The sequence below is a fragment of the Eutrema salsugineum genome, unplaced genomic scaffold (assembly GCF_000478725.1).
Source record: "Eutrema salsugineum unplaced genomic scaffold, Eutsalg1_0 scaffold_8, whole genome shotgun sequence".
NCBI lineage: Eukaryota > Viridiplantae > Streptophyta > Magnoliopsida > Brassicales > Brassicaceae > Eutrema > Eutrema salsugineum.
In genome coordinates this window covers 3,945,207-3,964,209 of record NW_006256414.1, presented here as the reverse complement: position 1 = coordinate 3,964,209, position 19,003 = coordinate 3,945,207, and the positions used below count along the sequence as shown (strand labels likewise).

The following is a 19,003-nucleotide window of genomic DNA, read 5'->3' as shown; positions in this document are numbered from 1 at the left end:
CTTTGTAGTTTTATCTTTGTGCTAAAAATAAGAGTGTTTTAAGTGAGAAAAATAATGGTAACTTAATTTGAAGTTTTGGCTTATGTTAAAGTTCGAGACTTGTAGTTTATAATTGCGACCAAGAATTCATAAAACTTTGTAAGTTCTTAACATTTAATAGTACATATTTAGATAACTTTTGGATGTTGGTGGAATGGTACTACATATGATCTAAAATAAAGCACCGGATACGGTGCTTGAGAAGAAAAGTACATGTCAAATTGTCAACTAGTATAGAATTGATAAGGAAACAGATCAAAATTGATAAACTGGAGTACAGGAAACGAAAATAAACCGTGCATGAAAAGAAGAATACCTGGAAATGGCTATAAATCAGTTTGATTATATCATATATTAATATATACAACAAGTACTCCAAAGAAAAGAAAGAAAAAAAGTCAGGAAACACATCAACTGAAACACCCAATATAAAAATATGTACAGATAGATGTTTTTCTGTTTCAGTCTTGTTCTCAAATCTGTTGTAAACTTACTATGCAAGTTACTGAAAAAATATTGGTTAAACCAAGAACAAGAAGCATCGAATAGCGCGAATGAATAGCCCATCTCAATACAAAAGCTCCTCTGTTATAAGTCCCTACCCGAACCTGTGTAAACCAAAGAAAAACACTCAAATCATCAAAACACATCATTTGCATGGAATCTAAATGTAATCAGCATTGTACCACAATTTCCCCACAGCTAAATATCTTTAACCTGTCGAATCTAAATGTAATCAGCAATGTGAAGGCAGTTTTGTTCGCAGGTTATATTCTTAAGCACTCATGTGTTTATTGAGTCACAGCTTAGAACATATTACCAATAATTGACCGTCTAAGAAGTTGTGGTCCAAATGTTCCTTTGATGACATGCTTCAATGTTCCACTAAGAAAAATGCATGAGTTATATATTTGATCACCACTACTTATCAGATTTATTTAATATGTTGATGTTATTGAAATTAAACTTGATTTTGGATCGAGCTTAATTTTAATTTGGGTCTATGATGGAAAATTCTAGGGATTTTCTAATAACACTGTATTAGATTAATTACCTTCTTAAAGTGTTCTAGAGAAATTTTTAAGCTAAATATATTGATAATAATATAGAAACATCTAGACAATTTGTAATTAAAATAATTAGAGTGTTGTAGGAAATTTTATAGATTTAGGAAACTATCTAGCTGAGGTCATTGTAGAAGTATATAGAATTTGTGAAAGAGATCTTTAGAGGCTAGAAATATCTCATCACCCTCTTGTTAGAGAATAGATAAAAAGTTGAACAAGTGAATAAAGCGAGTTCAAACAAAGAGTCTTCCTCTTTATAAGTTCTCTAAATCCTTCTAAAAGTATTTCAAGTGATCTCTAAGTATTCTTCTATATTCTTGTTCATCCTTGGAGGGTTTAGTCTCTTGGTTTTTTTTGGGTTTCTCAGTCTTGGGTTAGTGCTAAGCACCATCGCTGTTTTCTTTACAGATGTTACATGAATACAGCAAGAATGCATGAGTTTTCTTATAAGTGAACGTCCTTTTCAGCTTTATTAAAAGTGCTACGTACTGCTTGTAGAATTTATATTGCGTATTTACGTTGACCGACGAGTCTGGACGCGTTTTCAACATTTAAGAGTGTTGAGTGGATATAAATATTTTTTTTATGAACCAGGGATTAGAGGACACGTATTGGTGCTGGTTAATGGAGTTTTGGCTATAAATAGGGTTTCTCGCCAAGTTATGTAATAAAAAAGCGTGTACTGATCGAGCTTGTATGGGTTTATACATGTATCTTGATCAGAGTGAGCTTGTGTGTGTATATTAAGAGAGAGAGAGAGAGAGAGAGAGAGAGAGAGAGAGAGAGAGAGAGAGAGAGAGAGAGAGAGAGAGAGAGAGAGAGAGAGAGAGAGTATATGGGGATCATGTTCATCAGAAAGGGTTCGGTAATGGCATGTGTGATGGTGTTACTGATGTTAACTCAAGTATTGGGACAACTCTCTGGTATAGACGGTCGTGGCAATGGCAAAAGCCGATATCATAAACATGGAATAGGCGATGCTGATGCTGGTGTCGAAGGTAATAGTGGTATAGATATTTAGATAGTGGTGGTGATGTTAATGGTGCTGGTGGTGCTAGTTCTGCTAGCAGTGGCGGACCCACATGTATATATGGAGGTTATCTTCTTTTTTTGATAAAGGGCTTATGGAGGTTTATCTCACACCTTTAAAATAATTGAACTTTCATCTGTAAACTAATTGTGTAAACAAACTTCAGCTCAATTGATTGGTAAACATGCTTTTAATTGATCTATATAATCCAACTTATGATACCCTTTTTTATTTTTACTTTGTAAAATAACAATTTAATACTTAGTTATATTTTGACAACGGTTACAAAACATTTTGGGTTCACCACTGCATATTTATGTTCAATCAGCTATATTAAATTTTCTGAAAACTATGACATATTTAACAAAAACTATGACATGTTTCACATTTTATGCATGATTCTCATAATGAGTATATAATTGTTTTGATTTGCAGGTTTATCTAAATTTGGGTTCTTCAGCCGGAGGTAATTAACCCACAGTAGGTTATAAGCAATTTAAAATGCATAGAAAACAACGTTATATAACAAAGAAACGACAACATTTTATAGTTGAAACAGGTTTACATTTGCATCCTCAATTACAGAAATAACTCTAATGAGACCCTAGTAAAATCAACATGTCCTATGGCATATTGTGAAATATAACACCTTAAACCTAGTTTTTAATTCTGAACATGTTTTAATAGTATAGAATTTTCATTTGTAAGCTAATTGTGCAAACAAAATTCACCGTAGTTGGTAAACATGCTATGATTGATCCATATAAACCTAGCTATATATTTTTTTTTTTTGGTGAATAAAACCTAGCTATATTTATTTATACTTAAAAATATATTATTGTAATACTTAGTTATATTTTCATTAAAAAATATTTTTGGGTCCGCGATATTGGCCGTTAGTCGTACAGGTCGAGCTGGTCGTACAGGTCGTGCTGGTGGCGCTAGTGGTGCTGGTGGCGCTAGTGGTGCTGGTGGTGCTACTGGTGCTGGTGGTGCAAGTAACGCTGGTGGTACTGGTGGTGTCAGTCATGATGGTGGTGCCACTGGTGCTGGAGGTGCCAGTGGTGCGGGTGGTTCCAGTGGTGCGGGAGGTGCTGGTGGTGCTAGTGATGCTGGTGTTGCCAGTGGTCCTAGTAGTGCCAATGGTCCTAGTGGTGCTAATGGTCCTAGTGGTGCTGGTGGTACAAATGGTGATGGCGGTATAATTGGTGTTGGTAACCGTCGACACTAAATCGAAAACATAAGTGATTGTTAACAATTTAGCATTCCATGCACGTTATCTCGTAGGCTCGTCCTTAGCTTGTATAACGTCAATCTTATTCTTCTTTGGGGATAACTCGCACTTTATCTTTGTACTAAAAAATAAGAGAGTCTAAGTGAGAAAAATAATGATAATTCTAGTTTGTGAATTTGACTTATGTGAAAGTTCGAAACTTCTAGTTTATCATTGAGACCGCCAAGACTTAATATAAATTTTGTAAGTTTTTTTACATTTTACCAATTTTGGATGTTGGTGGAAACTTACGGACACTACATATGTTAAGATCATGTCTGCTTCTTCGACATATTAAAAAAACTACAAACTATACTAGTATATGTGTCATGTGTGACACTTTCTTCTCAAATCTCGCTAGAGTTCGCAGCAACTATAAAATCATCTCCGATCCATGGAAACTCATATTCACTTGTTATGTCATTAAATTTCCCCATCGTTCATCTCCAACTGCCCTACAGCTACCAAGAGTAGTACTAAATAATATACATAAGAAGAACAAAGTCCAACATACAGAAGTATATAATTTAAAATAAATAGAACACTATTTTACTAATTTCTCTAAAGTCAGATAAATTGGAGTAACGTAGACGGCAAAACACAATGCATGAGTAGACCATCAGGAGGAGATCATTCAAGAGGAGAAGGAACATGCAGAGGAGATTACATGTGAAATTGTCAAATAGTATAATTTTTTTTTCTTCTTCAAACAAATAGTATAGAATTGATAAATTGGAGCACTGAAAAAAAAAAAAAAAAAAAAACCGTGCATGAGGAGAAGAATACCAGCAAATGGCTATAAATCAGTTTGATTTTATTTTAGATACAACAAGGCCAAAGAAAAAACAAAAGAATAAATGTTTGGAAAGTGATCTAGCGAGCGATGACGAGTCCCAACGATAAGGCAGCTCCAAAGAATGCGTGGAGTCTCACACAATAATACTTGGCCATGAATATCTTCTCATTCTCCTGCATTCAAGATTGTATAATTAAACAAAGTATTTCAATCTTCCAAATGTAAATATTTTTTCTTCTTTTTATTCGTTTACCTCGTGATGCTTTTCGACATAGCTTGAAACTAAATTCCCAACGGGTAAAGTCAGGAAACACATCAACTGAAACACCCAACATAACAAAAAAGGTAGGTTTTTAGCTGTTTTTCTTTTTCTCATGTTCTGAAATCTGTTTTAAACTTACTGCGCAAGTTACTGGCAAAATCTTGGTTAAACCAAGAACAAGAAGCATCGAATAGAGGAAACGAATAGCCCATCTCACTACAAAAGCTCCTCTTTCAGTCCCTACACGAACCTTGTATAAACCAAGAAAATACACTCAAACCATCAAAAACACATCATCATATTCAATATTAAACCGGGTTAAGTTTTGCACATTTGTACCAGAGGTGAAAATTTCCCCACAGCTAAATCTCCATCAACCTGTAGAATATAAAATGTAATCAGCATTGTGTGCATCAATTTCAAAACTTGTTAGACCGCGTTTTCTTTAACTAACCTGATGAAAGTGGCTGCAGAAAAGGATGAGAGATGTGGTAAAACCAACAAGAAGAGATGATGAAAGGACCCTACTGCTTAACGGAAGATGCCTCATCTCGCTGCCAAATCCGATTTACCAGTTTCGGTTATTAACAGCTCATGGAAACAGAACTTGATTAAGGTTAGAACAAGGTTTTGATAGTACCTTGAGCTACCAAGAAGTAGATAAAAAGCAGTAGTAGCAAATGGACCAAATGCTGCAAAGCATAGAGGCTCTCCTAATCCTTGGTAACTTAACCGAAATGGCGGACACTAAACCAATTTCAAAGTTATCACTCAAATTAGAATCTCCTAAATATTAGTATCAAATTTTCACCTATGCAGTAACATTCACCTGGTACACATAGCCGCATAATATTGCCGAGACCAGCAATAGTATTGCACGGATATTACTTGCTATCAAAGATGTCCAAACCAGACCAGAAACACCGAGCACAAGCGATGTGATTGCAGCGGCTAAGGTTCCTGTCCGGCTTTTCCAAGTAAACCATGTGAAAAGAAATAATTAAGGAAGGGAATATAAAAACATAAACTTCAAAGTTGCAAACTCTATTCTTTGATTCTTATTTACCTTCCAACCATATTAACTACGGATTCCTTTTTGTTCTTATCAGCTCCGGTATCGAAATCATAAACATCATTGCTGCCATAAAACAATGTCTGGATAGAGTAAATACGGTAGAGGAACCAAAGCATTAGATAAGGCAATCAATCAATCACCTTAGATTGAGCCAAGTAATGATAAGAACTGATGAGAGCATTAGAGCCGCATAACGTCTAACTAGGAATAAGCCCGTCTCTAGATAAGCTGCTGAAGCACCAACCTGTGGCATTTGAGCAGTGAATATTCCATAACATGTAAAGGCAAAGGAGGAAATGGAAGGTCTCTGGAGAAAACATACCGTAAGAGGAACCAAAGCGACAGAGTAAATGGGTAGTTTGACTGCTCTCCATATCAGTGTTGCTTTTGGAATTTCCTCTTCTTGATGCACTTTTGCTGTATCTCCATAGCTCTTGCAAAAGACTGTCCCAATTCCAAGGTTTCTTCTTCTTTTAACATTCCATCTCTCTCGTGCAATCGAATCCAATACCGTTCTTGTGATGATATCTCCTCTGGGAAGCTAAGCTAAGTAATTTTAGTGACAGTCAGAGTAGATGAATCATTTTGTTCAAAGAACAATGCTTTTAGATATAATCCAAAGCTATCTATCTCTTATTTCCAATTCTTGATTACAATCAAACGGGATGCAGATTGAATGAGGCACTAAAGCCTACCTTCTGAACCTCGGTTTTACAAACAAATCAGCTGATTTTTTGGGAACAAACCCACAATTTATATCACAGAGAGAAACCAATCTCATCATTTCAATTCCCTGTAAAACAAGAAGAAAAGATTTTCAGTTAACTGCAACAGAGCAAGAACACTAGAACAAGAAACTACTAAAAATCTGAGATTCTAGAAACCCCTATAACTAAAACCTTTTGTTCCGACATAAACTGAGTAAGATGAAGAAAAACTGAAGTTGGGAACTTTTACCTTTCTAACACGAATCCTTCAATCTTTGCATAGATTTCATTCAAAACTTGGTCACAAACGTATGATTTCTTCTAGTGTGCAGAACAGGTTCCATCACTGAATTGAAGCATTTGAAATGTAAGTTGTAGAGAAGGCAAAACTTGACTTGTCTAATAACAACCCAAAAGATGACAAAACTTCCATTACAAAACATAAATGTCCACATCGAATGGAGAATTATAAAGATTTTGGCAAGAATTTATGCCAGAATAATCACAACACATTTGGCTCAATTTAGAGAAGATGGAACTACTATAACGCACACGGCACACAGAAGATAAAAATTAACAACTAAAAAAGTAACCGGCGACCTGGAAAGCGATGGCCGGAGCAAGAAGGCTCGGTCTTTCAGAGGAGACTCTCAGAAGAAGAAGTCGCAACTCGCGAGAATCTCAAAGAAACCTAGGAAAATATTGAGAAGAATTTGAATGCTGGGTTGTGAGGAAGAGAAAATGAATGTATGAACACAAGCTTGTTCGTTGTCGGAGGATAAAATCACGTGAGATTCACGTGTCTTTGACATGGGCCTGGGCCTCAAATACCAAAATGAATGTATCCGAGAGAGTTTGAAGGGTTGGTTGATTAGTGTTATCATGGTTTCAATGGCAAAAGCAAAGACTCAAGCAAGTTTGTTCATCATCATAACATACAAATATGTTCACCTTTCTCCATAATCAACTTTTCAAGAGTATGAAGAACAGACTCTATTTTCATGGATTCTTCTCAGGAGAAGAAGACCTGAACACTAGAAGTTTTCAAAGACTGACAAACAGGACAAACACCAGTAAACACATCACAGTCTTTACACAAACTCAAGTGCCTACACGGCACAAGCAAGACCGAAACCTCCTTTGCATTGCACGACTTACATCTCATCCCAGTACTACTTGGCATCCCCGGTATGGTCCGGTAGTTGTATGAGGCAGCCTCGTCATCAATCTCACTATCCCCAAACCCTTCGTTTACTTGATGATGATGATCAGCTACTACTAATCCTGCTGCGTTGTTGTTTTTTCCATGTGAGATCACTTGTTGCAGATTTACCTTCAATGCATTAACCACAGATTCATTGTACGTTGCCCTGTAATGCCAGTTCTGAGCTTCTGCAGCCACTTGTTTTATCTTATCCACTAGTTCCCGGTTCTTCTTGTTCATGCTTTCAATCTCCTGGTCTTTCTCTTGAATCTTCTTACTCACATCCTTCTCTAAGGCCGTGACAAAGGACGTGACATGCCTCTGTTTTATGTCTCTCACACCTTTAGCGAGTTGATCCGCCTGTCCAAAAGAGAGTACAATCTCAAGAACATGCGATATATAAGCGAAAAACATAAGCTTTGCAGATAGGATTAGTACCCGGAATTTGATAAACTGATCAAGCTCTTCTTTCTGTCTATCAAGGTCCAATCTAATATTGTCACCGAGTGACTGAAAGATTGGAGTTTTGACGCTTCCATTTGCAGAAGTTACAGAAGAGTTTCGCTCATCGTCGTCATAAGATAGTCTCAGACCAGTTGACACTAAGTTCTGCTTTGGGGCTTCATCTTGAACAACGCTACTGTTATTGTAGTTATGATTCAAAGAGATCTGCAGCTTCTGTTGTCTCTGGATATTATTGTTGAGTTTTGTTTCTCTTCCGCGTTTGCTATTATGCCGAATCATTGGAGCAAGGTTATCATTAGCAAAGTAGTTTACAGGATCAATAGCGCAACCAGCTCTCACTGTAACCACATAACAAAGCAAAAAAGCTTTAGCTCTATTATGTTTTGACAAGATTCAAAGCAAATGAGAACTAATTCAGATACTTAACTGGTTCCGAGCAAGTGAAGCTGACTCAACGATGTGCTTGTCTGGTATTGAAACTGGCTATCGTTCATTAGAACTTGCGGCAAAGGGTTCTCATTGTTGCCTCCCAACATCTTCTCTAGTGCTTAACCGTTTTGTGTATGTAGCCGTAAAGTATTCAACTTTCAATAGAATTAAAGTAAGAAACCTGCAGGCAAATGAATCTCATGAGCTGAAAGCTATGAAAAACTCATACTTCTTTTGCTCCTAAGTCCTAACATGAAGAGCCAAGACATACCGAGATTTTAACTATCCTAAGCAATACAGATTACAATCCAACTAGAGACAAAGTTGAGAAACTAAGACCTTTCAAATAAATATCCTTCAGCCAAGGCCTGGATATATAAATATAAGCAAGTAGAGGTTGATTGATTTTTCATAAACATTCAGATGGAGAAACTTGTAAATCATAATCTACAGAGATATTGGGAGAATCAAGATTGAATATTAAATTTGAGTTTCTATGATCTCGCCTATTAATTGGATACACGAACGAGATTGATTGATTATGGTCAAAGATTCAGCTAAATAAATAACAAAAGCATAGGCAAAATAAATATAGCAAAATTGTCAAATAAGGTAAATCTTTCGAACATGAAAACAACTTGGCCACTTCAAAGAAGAAGACATACTCAAAGGTCTTGTAAGAGAACATTTATACCTCTTAGAGATTACCCATCAAAAATTCAACCGATTTACAGAAGGAAAGAAACAAAAAAAAAATAGCTTCCTTCAGATCCTGAATACACACACAAGAAAAAAAAAATCTTCATCATCACAGCGACCCAGAGAAAAAAGTTTGATTCTTTTCATGAATTAAATCGAGAAAAAACCTGCAAAACAAGGAATCGAAAGGAGCCAATTGATGAAGATTCAGAATCTTAAGAGACGAATAAAAAGAAAAGAAAAAGATGGGTTTGTTGAAAGTTGAAACGCACGGAAACACGACATCCAAGAGTTAGGAAATCAATTTAAGGTAATAAGAAGAAGAAGAAAACAAGAATAAAAGAAGAAAAGAAACGGATGGGAAAAAAAACGAATGAAATGAATGATGGAGGTGAGAAAGCGGGACACAGTGGTGAAGGAGTGGGAGAAGTTGGGTGGCAAAATCGAAATTAAAATATTAAAAAATTAGAAAAAACAAAATCCTCGAAAAATTGAGAAAAAAAAATCCAAATTAATTTTTAAGAAAGTTTTAAAAAATTGGGTGATGATAACAAGAATAAATAATAACCGGTGCCGGTGGGTATTGGTTCTGCTCAATTCCCCGTGAGTTGTGCCTCTCTGGTGACGCCATTCACTCCACCTTCTGCATTTTTCTTCTCTCCATTTTTCCTTTTTTAAATATTTTTTGACCAATTCATTAATTTGACTGATATTAAAAAACCAGAACATTTCAAAATGTTAACAGTAACAACCTAACTTTTTTTGTTATTTACGAAAGCGCCGCGTTTCTTAGACATCCCTTGCACGTAGATTATGAGGTCGACAAAAAAAAAACTCGAATCGATATGGTCCGGTTTGTTTTCAATAGACTAGACTAAATTTTAAATCAAAAATTCGGGAAAACAAAGTGTAATACATGTTTGATAAAATATTTTAAAAAAGAAAACAATAAAAACAACCATATATAAGAAATGTAAATAATGCATAATAGTAAAACAGTAAAAAACAATGTTATTATGTAACACATAATTTTATAGTTTTATTTAAAAAATATATATATATAAAGTAAAATGTTCTCTCTTTCTCATGAGAAAATTTTGACACATCATCAATTTATTTCTTAATTTATAATTTATTATATTTTATGTTATTATACTTTAATTTTCATGGTAACTATCATCCATTAATTTAATAAGAATATGAAAAGATATTCTTTATAAATAATAGTTTATATATTAATACATTTATTCACTATTATTTTAAATAATTTATTTTATTTATATGATTTGATAGATATAAATAGTAAACCATAAAATTTTAAGATAACCGGATTTGGATCCAGTTTTGCTATATTCGAAAAACAAATTCTGGGATCCAAAATTTATAATATCTAAAAATATCCAAATTTGTTTTAAAACCGCTATAAAAACTAGAATATAACAAAAGATATATATATATATATATATAAAGTAAAATGTTCTCTCTTCTCATGATGCCACATCGTTTCTCACTCTAAAATTTTGACACATCATCAATTCATTTATTAATTTATAATTTATTATATTTTGTGTTATTATACTTTAATTCTCATGGTAACTATTATCTATTAATTTAAGAAGAATATGAAAAGATATTCTTTATAAATAATAATTTATATATTAATGCATTTATTCATTATTATTTTAAATAATTTATTTTATTTATATGATTTGATAGATATGAATAGTAAACCATAAATTTTAAGATAGCCGGATTTGGATCCAGTTTTGCTAAATTCGAGAAACAAATTCTCGGATCCAAAATTTTTAATATCTAAAAATATCCAAATTTGTTTTAAAACCGTTATAAACACTAGAATATAACAAAAAATATAAATTCAAAGAAAAATAGAATAATAGATAATTAAATTAAATGCATATTAACGGGTAAAGAATATTCGCACGAGTTTCAAAAAGCTTGAGTGACAATTATATCATTTCCTATTTTAATTATTTTTGTTATATGTAATAGCATATCATGTAATAATTTACAAATAATCTTTTTTTTTTAAAATGACTACTTAAATAATAACATAAATATGTGAGAATGCATATTTTATGAAACAAATTGTGGTATCACAAAATGTTAACATGTTCAACCTAATCTTTAAAAGATAAAATGGGTGAAGTTCCCCTTAAAAATTATACAGAGCTTAGGTTAGAGAGGTGACATTGAGAGTGGCTAGGAAAAAAAAAATCCCGAGAAAGATAGAAATTTCAACCGGTCTAATATGTTGTGTGTGGTTCAACATGCTGCATTGATGAGAGAGAACATGAGAGGGAAAAGGAGAGTGAGAGGGAGAGGGAGAGGGAGATGAAGATGGAGAAGGAGAGGGAGAGGGAGAGGGAGATGGAGATGGAGAGGGAAATGGGTGTAGAGAAAAAGAGAGATTATGAATATATTTTAGAAATACGTTAGAGAATCAAGATATTTTCAAATAATTAATTGCCTATTACATATATTTTTCTGAATGCAATAATCAAGAATTGTATATATTCGAAAATCATAAACCCAGATAAATATAAATATATCTACAAACGAAATTTGATTTGAAGTTTTAATTGATATATTATTTGATTATTTTCTAAATACTATATATTAAATTATTAAATACTATAAATATATATAAAATTTTGAAATACAAAATCTAATGAAAAAATTGATATTGTAGAGATTTCTTTTAAATATGTCAACAAATACAATACGAAATTCTGCGCGAAGCGCGGATCAACCCCTAGTCTATTACTCCCTCTGTTTCACAAAGAGTGTCGTTTAAGGTTTTATTTTTGTTTCACAAAGAGTGTCGTTTTATATTTTCAATACAAAATTTTAATTAATATTCCAGTTTTAATCCTATTAATTTAATGTATTTATTAGATAAAAACAAATTATTTAATGTATTAATAAGGGATAAAATTATACTTTTTATAATTTTTTTAATATGTGTGAAAAATGTCAGAATGACACTCTTTATGAAACAGAAGGAATATATAAAGAGTGATTGAGGTTTCACAAAGCTGACATATCAGTCATATCAGTTATCAGTTTTAGAAGATATTGAAATAATTAGTATCTTTTATTTTAACATATTTTTCAAAAAGTTAACATCTTAACAGTAAGCAGTCAAACAAAATTTCTATGATTTCTCTTCTTCATATCCTAACATTAAAATCGTCCAACGATTCATTTTCTCTTAATCTCTTTATATAATAAATTCAGCTTCCTTTTCTCACTTATGCTCATCTTTGTGTTTGTATTAGGATTTCAATTTTAGATCTCTCCAATTCAACCTCCGCTTGAAAAGCCAAACATGGATGTGGGCGAGAGAAGATAGACGAAGAGTGAGCAGAAAGATCAATATATGGAAATCTAATGTTGTTCATAGTCATGCCAAGAGATCAAGAATGCAAGCGACTATGGGGACTAATATGAACCGAGTTACGGATAGACGTAGGGGAACAGTTCTAACATGAAAGTTCCTTATTTTTCTTGAATTCGCTCATTTGTCTTTTTATTTTTCTATTGTTTGTTTGTTCTTAATGCGGGACATGATTTGAATGCTAATCTTTTGGTTATCAGCCTCAGTTCAATAATAAGAAGATGAAATTGGAAGGCATCAATTAGACGAAGTAGTTTTCTATACAAACTTTCAATTTTATATATCAATGTGTGAAATTTTTTTGGAGATTTTTAACAAAACTTGTTGATTTTGGTCTATATTCTTTGATCAGTTCAAATATGTGATTAGATAACTAAAATTAATATAACCGAAGCATCTAATGTCAAAAAGGGAGTATGTCTCGCAATTGCAATTAGCCAATTACAAAATTTACCATATTTGGTTGATGAGATATATAATTCTTGTTATGTTAATAGTGTTTATTGTAGCATTCTCAAGGGAAATCATCAGCAAATATCTGTAAGTTTTGATAAGTTTATTTACAAACAAATGCAAACTTTTCTTTATTTATTTATGTCGAAAATTTGTATGCACGTGTATACATATTATCAATATGTATAATTAATATGTATGTGTGTAAAACAAATGTAAAAGACAGTTTGGTTATAAGCTTTTGTTTTAGATTTGGTTAACTAATGATTAGACTTGTATCTACTGTTTAAATTGGTTGGTCTTTAGGTGAAAAACATGAAAAGAGTCTCTCCAATGGGGTGATTTTATACATTTATTTATTTAACTAAGGGTTTGGGTGTTGATTGATATGGTGTGAGAAGGCTAACAGCTGGAATATACTCGGTATAACTTATGGTATGAAGGAGGCTGGTGGAGGAGCTCATGATTGGTGAGTCTAATCAACATTTTCATTTTAGAAACAAATTTGGTATACTATCATTTTTGGCTCAGGCAGATTATTAACTATTTATATGCAAAGCAAAAGCAGAGAAACCTTTGTTACTTTTCTTATATTTTATGCATGGATGTCATATAGTTTGAGATATTGTTTTTTAGTATATAAAGATGGGTGTTTGGGAGGTTCAAGCTGACACAACTGCCTTTGAATGAGGTTCTCTAATCAATTATTCAGTTGCGAAAGAGATGAGAACGCTAGACAAAACAGTGTAGCCATTTTTGCGTTTACATCTGCAGAGATGCCAATTGAAGTCGCTAACAAAATATGCAAGGTTGTTTGGGTTGCTGGTTTTCCAACATTCTCCCATGGTTACTTGCATGTATTTCGCTTCAATTCTTTTACAGAGGATAAGTTGGTGTGGGATTAGTAAGGTTATGCCACTTTGGTGTACGCAGCAAGGTCTTTGAGACTAAAGTCAAGAAAGAATTTGTACGAATTTGATTACCGTAGATAGAGCTATAGTAATAGTAATTATATTAATGAGGATGGTCAAGAGAGGGGGCAGGCTTGAAGGTAGAACTAAGATTATGCATTTCAGAAATAAAATGAGATGTGTCAAAAAGAAAAATGAATTTTTTTAAAAAAATGTGTTGCTAATAGGCTTCGAACTAAAGAAATTCTTATGAAGTTTTCATCGACTGTTAATATGACGGTTCTTAAAAAAAAAACAGTGTATAACCCACCATGTATTATGAAATAGAGGGAATTTATGGTTAGTTGGCGATGCAATATACAATTTGCTTATATACTTTATTGTTGTTGTGTCAGGCTGTTTATAATCCACTAATATTCTTTTCCAAAATTATAAAATATTCATAGACTTCAAACATTCTTTTTATACATCACATTATTGTTTAAACTAATACAAATATCACTTGAAATTAAACTCACGCATACCCAACAATAAAGTCAATAAAATAATTAAAGATTTTATAAATTACTATCCTCTGTCCTAAAAAAAGAATTCCTATTTTCACAAATTTAAAATAGAGTCAAAATCTATATTAAAAAAAACCAAAAATAATGTATTATACTAGTATCCCACGTGGAAATATTGGAGAAAGACAACGAGTGGCATATCTATTATATTAAAACAGAAGTATTTTTAGTGTTTTTAAACACTCCAAAATTTTTTAAAAAAATATTTTTAATATATATAAATTTAATTCCGAAAATCTCTATTATTAAAAGAGAAGAGTGTTTTAGAAATGGGCGGGTTAGAATTATGGTTTCATAATCATGGTTTTTTCGGATTAATAAATGAGCGAGTTAAAAATATATTTTTATAATAATGATCACTTTTTGATTAATAAAATAACTGACTTAAAATTATGTTTTTATGATCATGGTAATCACAATAATACTTGGAAAAAAAATTATATCTAAAGAAAAAAAAAATTATATCGTTTATTAAAAAATTATATTTATAAAAAAAAACATAAATTAAATGCACGGGATAAAATTTAGTTGCAATGAAAGAAGCATCACACCGGGCTACCCCAAATCAATTAGAAAAACTTTTTGTAACAATGGTAATACATGAAGAAGTTATTAATCCTTCAAGTTTGTGAAATGACGTAACTCATCCATTATTGAAATCTTCGTCAAGCTCAAACGAAAACAGAAGAATCAACTAACAAAGAAAAAGAAAGAAACAACATAAAGAAGAAAATGAAACGAATGGAAAAACAAGCTTCTGATGACAACATCCAACCTCTCCCAATCGCCACATTTACTATTTCAAAAACTATGAATTATTAAGAAACCTCTCCCAATCGCCACATTTACTATTTCAAAAACTATGAATTATTAAGATGTAGCAAATATGTATTGGAAATTATCCAAATCAATAAAATATAATAAATTAGTATTTCAGAAATAAAAAATATTAGAAAAATAAACAAAAAAAATTGTCTACGTGAGTTTTTTTTCTAATAATAATAACATTGTCATGTAAACCACAAAAACAGATGTATAGAATATAGGAGTACAATGGCTAGAATTTAATGGTAACTATAAATTTCACATTCATAAAAAAAATTCTTAGAATAATTATTTTTTATAATTAATAAAAACTTATATGAATATGGAACTAATCATCGATATCATTTAGACTTTTCACAACCACTATGATACTAGTTAACTGGAACTTTGACTCATGATTTTGGATTTTTAGAACTACATCCCGGAATTCTGTCTTTTGCTATAGGTATAATCTAAATATTTTCTTGCTTCTCCGATTCTAAAAATTAGTGATAATATAATCACTTTCATAATAACTAAAAAGGTTGTCAGGCTCTTTTTGGATGTAGCCATGTTCTTCAAAAAAAATTTTAAATTATATTTCTTTCTTAGGTATTATTAGATTTTGTAATTTGAATAAGTGAGTAATTAATACTTTTGTGTTTTTTTTATAGATAAAGAGTTGTTTATAAATGAATAAGACCAGTGCATAATGACTGTGCTTAAAGAGTTTAGTGGTTATTAATATATCATTTAAGGTTTTTAGTTTTTTTATTAACTGGAAATTTCAAAATATATAGAAATATATCTAATGGTTTCAGAGGATAACAGCAAATTTAAACTGTTTAACAAATTCATAACGATAGATAATTGTCGCATAGTTAAATTAAAAATTATAATGTTATTGAGCCATTCGAATTTTGGTATTAATATAGCTAATATATATTCTATAGTAATGCCAAAACTAACATTATTGGCAATTTAAGTGTGTTCACCATATGATGAATTGGTAATTTGATGAATACTAGTTTGATATTAAAAAAAAAAGATGAATACATATATATTGTTATATTGTATATTAACATTATATTTATACGTTATAGACATTGAATTATTTAGGACACCACAACCCTCGGGAAACTACACGACAAGATCAGGATATCATTCATCACTGTCACAACCGACCACGAACACACTCTCAACAGATATAAGAGAAGACTTTGATTGGAATAAGGAGATTTGGCAAGAAGCGTGTTCAGAGAAATTAAAGCTGTTTCTATGGAAACTAGTGAAAGGAGCCTTACCGCTAGGAGATAACCTTGTCAAACGAAAAGTTATCTCGGATTCTTCTTGCATTCACTGTGGAGCCTCGGAGTCAGAGGTACACCTATTCTTTCACTGTCCCTTTGCTGTGGAAATATGGAACCAGATTCCCACCTCGAGCTCAATCGACACAACCCAGATCCCGGATATCATTTCTGGGATTAGAGCCACGCGACATCTGATCTGCCTCCCTCCTTCAGGAGTTGGTCGTGGATCTCTATACCCCTGGATCCTGTGGAATATTTGGACCTCACGGAACAGAAGAGTTTTTAATGAGAGATCGTTCACTCCACTAGAAACAATATCCAACATCATCAAAGGAGCTAGAGAATGGCAAGAAGCACAACCAGTAAAACAATCAATACCTGAATCAACGAGGAAATCATGGAGGCCACCAATCCCGATGAACTCGATCAGATGTTTTGTCGATGGAGCATGGAACAGCGCATCCCTCGCCGCAGGATTAGGCTGGGTTCTCCAGGACGAGCAGGGAAACACCCTCCTCAAAGGATCGGAAGCACATGCACCAGTGGGTTCTGCTCTGTTGCAGAAGGGTTGGCTCTCCGAAGGTCGCTTCAAATTGCATTGGATAGAGGCATTCACCGCATGTGGATCGCTTCGGACTCCGAAAATCTCGTCAAGAGCATCAATTTGGAGATCAACATAGCTGAGATCTACGGTGTGTTGCAAGACATCAAGAAGATGAAAAGATTTTTTGATTTTGAGGAATTTGTGTTTATTCCCCGTGAAGCTAATTTTTTGGCTGATCGTATAGCAAAAAACTGTTTGTGGGCCTATTCTGAGACCCGGGCCACTCATAGACCGCTTATGATTTAATCAAATGAAGGACATTTCGATCCAAAAAAAAGACATTGAATTATTTTTGGGTAAATCTTATGCATAAGTTTTAAAATAATTTTTCCGTTTTAATTCTTAAAATATCCAACTTCTTACACTAGAAACAAACAGTTCATTATATTTAACTTGGTATTTCATATGTAAGAAAATAAACAAACCCTAATTTAAATTAGTTTGTTATTTGCCTTTCTCAGTTAAATTCAGTCAACTACATCACTGCCTCCGTTTGATCTTATCTATCTCAAATGTTTTATGTTTGACCTTATCTTCTTCTTAGATTTGGGGTTTATTAGAGTCTTCCCTTTGGTTATTTTTAGTTTACGTGAGTTGTAGGGTTTAACAGCTTTTAGTTATCAAACAAAATAGAACATTCACGTTCACGGTTCATCTATCATTTGAGCATCGTTTCGATCCTCAGGTCTGGTTCTTTCGATCGGCAATCCTTTGTGAATCAACGAATGGTTACATTCTTTAACAAAAAAAAACGAATGGTTACATTTATCGTCTTGTCAAATTTATGATATTTATATATCTATATCTCTATTATATCATTTATGTAGGCACATTGTGCAGGGTAATAATATTTAAATTGTCTTTAAATTTAATATAATTTTTTTTGTTAAATTAAAATTGATGGCAAAAGTCTTTTTAAAAATATAAATAAATAAAATTGGCAGCAATTAGATAACAATACATATATAAATATCACACAATCGATATATACTTGTATATATATCATCGAATCGAATAGAACTTTGAAGTAGTTTTGTTATGCGGTTTAATTATTATTAGTTTTTAAATATGAAAGTGATACGATGTTAATATATATACTTATATACATACCAACATGGATTAGAATATAAATATATATATCCATAAAATAAGAATTTAATTGTAAATAGTTTATTAGAAAAACAATCATTTTTAGTTAATAAATGATAAAATATGTGTTAATAAACCCGTCTATATAATCTATAAGATTGCCAAAGTATAAAAACCCGTCTATTTAATCTATTTTGTAATTTTTTAAATTATGTTTTGGCCAATCCGTAAACAATACAATTTAAATTTTGAAAATATATTTCAGTTTTTAATTGAATTAATTTTCGAAAATGATACTAATTAATTATAAAAATACAAATAAAAAATAAAAAGTTTACATATATTTTTATCATATAATAGAAAATATTTTAATATTTTAATAAGTAGACAAACTAAATACAATTTTGATTTATATCCATATATATTCAAAACAAATCTATGAGCTCTATATTTAAATATCTCTTACGGAAGAATATTTAGTTGAGTTTTTCTATATTTGTAAAATTTATTTATGTAATATATTTTAAGTAAAGTTTTATTTATATAATATATTATAAATAAATGTTTATTTATGTAAAATATTTTGTAATATCTTACAAATTCATTTATATAAATATCTACTCAAATAATAGTATAGATATTTACATAAACGAACTATTATTTGTAAGATATTATAGAATATTTTACATAAATGATTATTTATTTATAAGATATTACATAAATTAATTTTTCTTGAAAGATATTACATAAATAAATTTTACAAATATAGAAAACTCAGTCAAATATTCTTCCATAAGAAATA

The 19,003-nt window shown here is 31.9% G+C and overlaps 3 protein-coding genes across 10 annotated transcripts; 1 reads left to right on the top strand and 2 right to left on the bottom strand.

Moving 5' to 3' along the window:
• The first annotated feature begins 1,788 nt into the window (after positions 1-1,788).
• On the top strand, positions 1,789-3,623 carry LOC112082238 (PE-PGRS family protein PE_PGRS47-like). Of its 4 annotated transcripts, none has more exons than XM_024149820.1 (3): positions 1,789-2,202; positions 2,572-2,602; positions 3,045-3,623. In XM_024149820.1, the coding sequence occupies exons 1-3, from the start codon at positions 2,140-2,142 to the stop codon at positions 3,365-3,367; spliced, it is 417 nt and encodes a 138-aa protein (XP_024005588.1). In that variant the 5' UTR covers positions 1,789-2,139; the 3' UTR covers positions 3,368-3,623. The 4 variants fall into 4 exon arrangements, with proteins under 4 accessions (XP_024005588.1, XP_024005591.1, XP_024005594.1 ...); XM_024149823.1 differs by having other exon boundaries at positions 1,789-2,236; XM_024149826.1 differs by having other exon boundaries at positions 1,789-2,104; positions 3,045-3,621.
• Positions 3,624-4,132: 509 nt separating this feature from the next.
• On the bottom strand, positions 4,133-6,976 carry LOC18010137 (2-carboxy-1,4-naphthoquinone phytyltransferase, chloroplastic). Of its 2 annotated transcripts, none has more exons than XM_006392081.2 (13): positions 6,850-6,976; positions 6,500-6,595; positions 6,238-6,335; positions 5,865-6,075; positions 5,683-5,786; positions 5,534-5,605; positions 5,297-5,435; positions 5,108-5,214; positions 4,922-5,021; positions 4,807-4,845; positions 4,607-4,717; positions 4,459-4,524; positions 4,133-4,378 (listed from the first exon to the last, which is right to left on the bottom strand). In XM_006392081.2, exons 3-13 carry the CDS (start codon positions 6,324-6,326, stop codon positions 4,283-4,285), a joined length of 1,134 nt encoding a protein of 377 aa, XP_006392143.1. In that variant the 5' UTR covers positions 6,327-6,335; positions 6,500-6,595; positions 6,850-6,976; the 3' UTR covers positions 4,133-4,282. The 2 variants fall into 2 exon arrangements, with proteins under 2 accessions (XP_006392143.1, XP_024015911.1); XM_024160143.1 differs by having other exon boundaries at positions 6,827-6,965.
• A 181-nt stretch (positions 6,977-7,157) lies between these two features.
• On the bottom strand, positions 7,158-9,665 carry LOC18009723 (probable BOI-related E3 ubiquitin-protein ligase 3). Of its 4 annotated transcripts, none has more exons than XM_024148965.1 (5): positions 9,615-9,665; positions 9,042-9,119; positions 8,346-8,528; positions 7,892-8,256; positions 7,158-7,813 (listed from the first exon to the last, which is right to left on the bottom strand). In XM_024148965.1, exons 3-5 carry the CDS (start codon positions 8,452-8,454, stop codon positions 7,262-7,264), a joined length of 1,026 nt encoding a protein of 341 aa, XP_024004733.1. In that variant the 5' UTR covers positions 8,455-8,528; positions 9,042-9,119; positions 9,615-9,665; the 3' UTR covers positions 7,158-7,261. The 4 variants fall into 4 exon arrangements, with proteins under 4 accessions (XP_024004733.1, XP_024004739.1, XP_006392142.1 ...); XM_024148971.1 differs by lacking the exon at positions 9,615-9,665 and adding an exon at positions 9,214-9,492 and having other exon boundaries at positions 9,013-9,119; XM_006392080.2 differs by lacking the exon at positions 9,615-9,665 and adding an exon at positions 9,214-9,492.
• Positions 9,666-19,003: the final 9,338 nt, after the last annotated feature.

Bases quoted from the DNA above. Each gene is read 5' to 3' on its own strand.
- LOC18010137 (XM_006392081.2), bottom strand. From the start codon at position 6,326: ATGATGAGATTGGTTTCTCTCTGTGATATAAATTGTGGGTTTGTTCCC. The intron at 4,718-4,806 runs GTACAAATGTGC...GGTTTATACAAG, and splicing joins TGGGGAAATTTTCACCTCTG to GTTCGTGTAGGGACTGAAAG. The intron at 4,525-4,606 runs GTAAGTTTAAAA...TGGGTGTTTCAG, and splicing joins TTTTGCCAGTAACTTGCGCA to TTGATGTGTTTCCTGACTTT.
- LOC18009723 (XM_024148965.1), bottom strand. From the start codon at position 8,454: ATGTTGGGAGGCAACAATGAGAACCCTTTGCCGCAAGTTCTAATGAAC. The intron at 8,257-8,345 runs GTTAAGTATCTG...ATGTGGTTACAG, and splicing joins GCTTCACTTGCTCGGAACCA to TGAGAGCTGGTTGCGCTATT. The intron at 7,814-7,891 runs GTACTAATCCTA...TCTTTTGGACAG, and splicing joins ATCAGTTTATCAAATTCCGG to GCGGATCAACTCGCTAAAGG.
- LOC112082238 (XM_024149817.1), top strand. From the start codon at position 1,942: ATGGGGATCATGTTCATCAGAAAGGGTTCGGTAATGGCATGTGTGATG. The intron at 2,105-2,571 runs GTAATAGTGGTA...TTTGATTTGCAG, and splicing joins TGCTGATGCTGGTGTCGAAG to GTTTATCTAAATTTGGGTTC. The intron at 2,603-3,036 runs GTAATTAACCCA...ATTGGCCGTTAG, and splicing joins TTTGGGTTCTTCAGCCGGAG to TCGTACAGGTCGAGCTGGTC.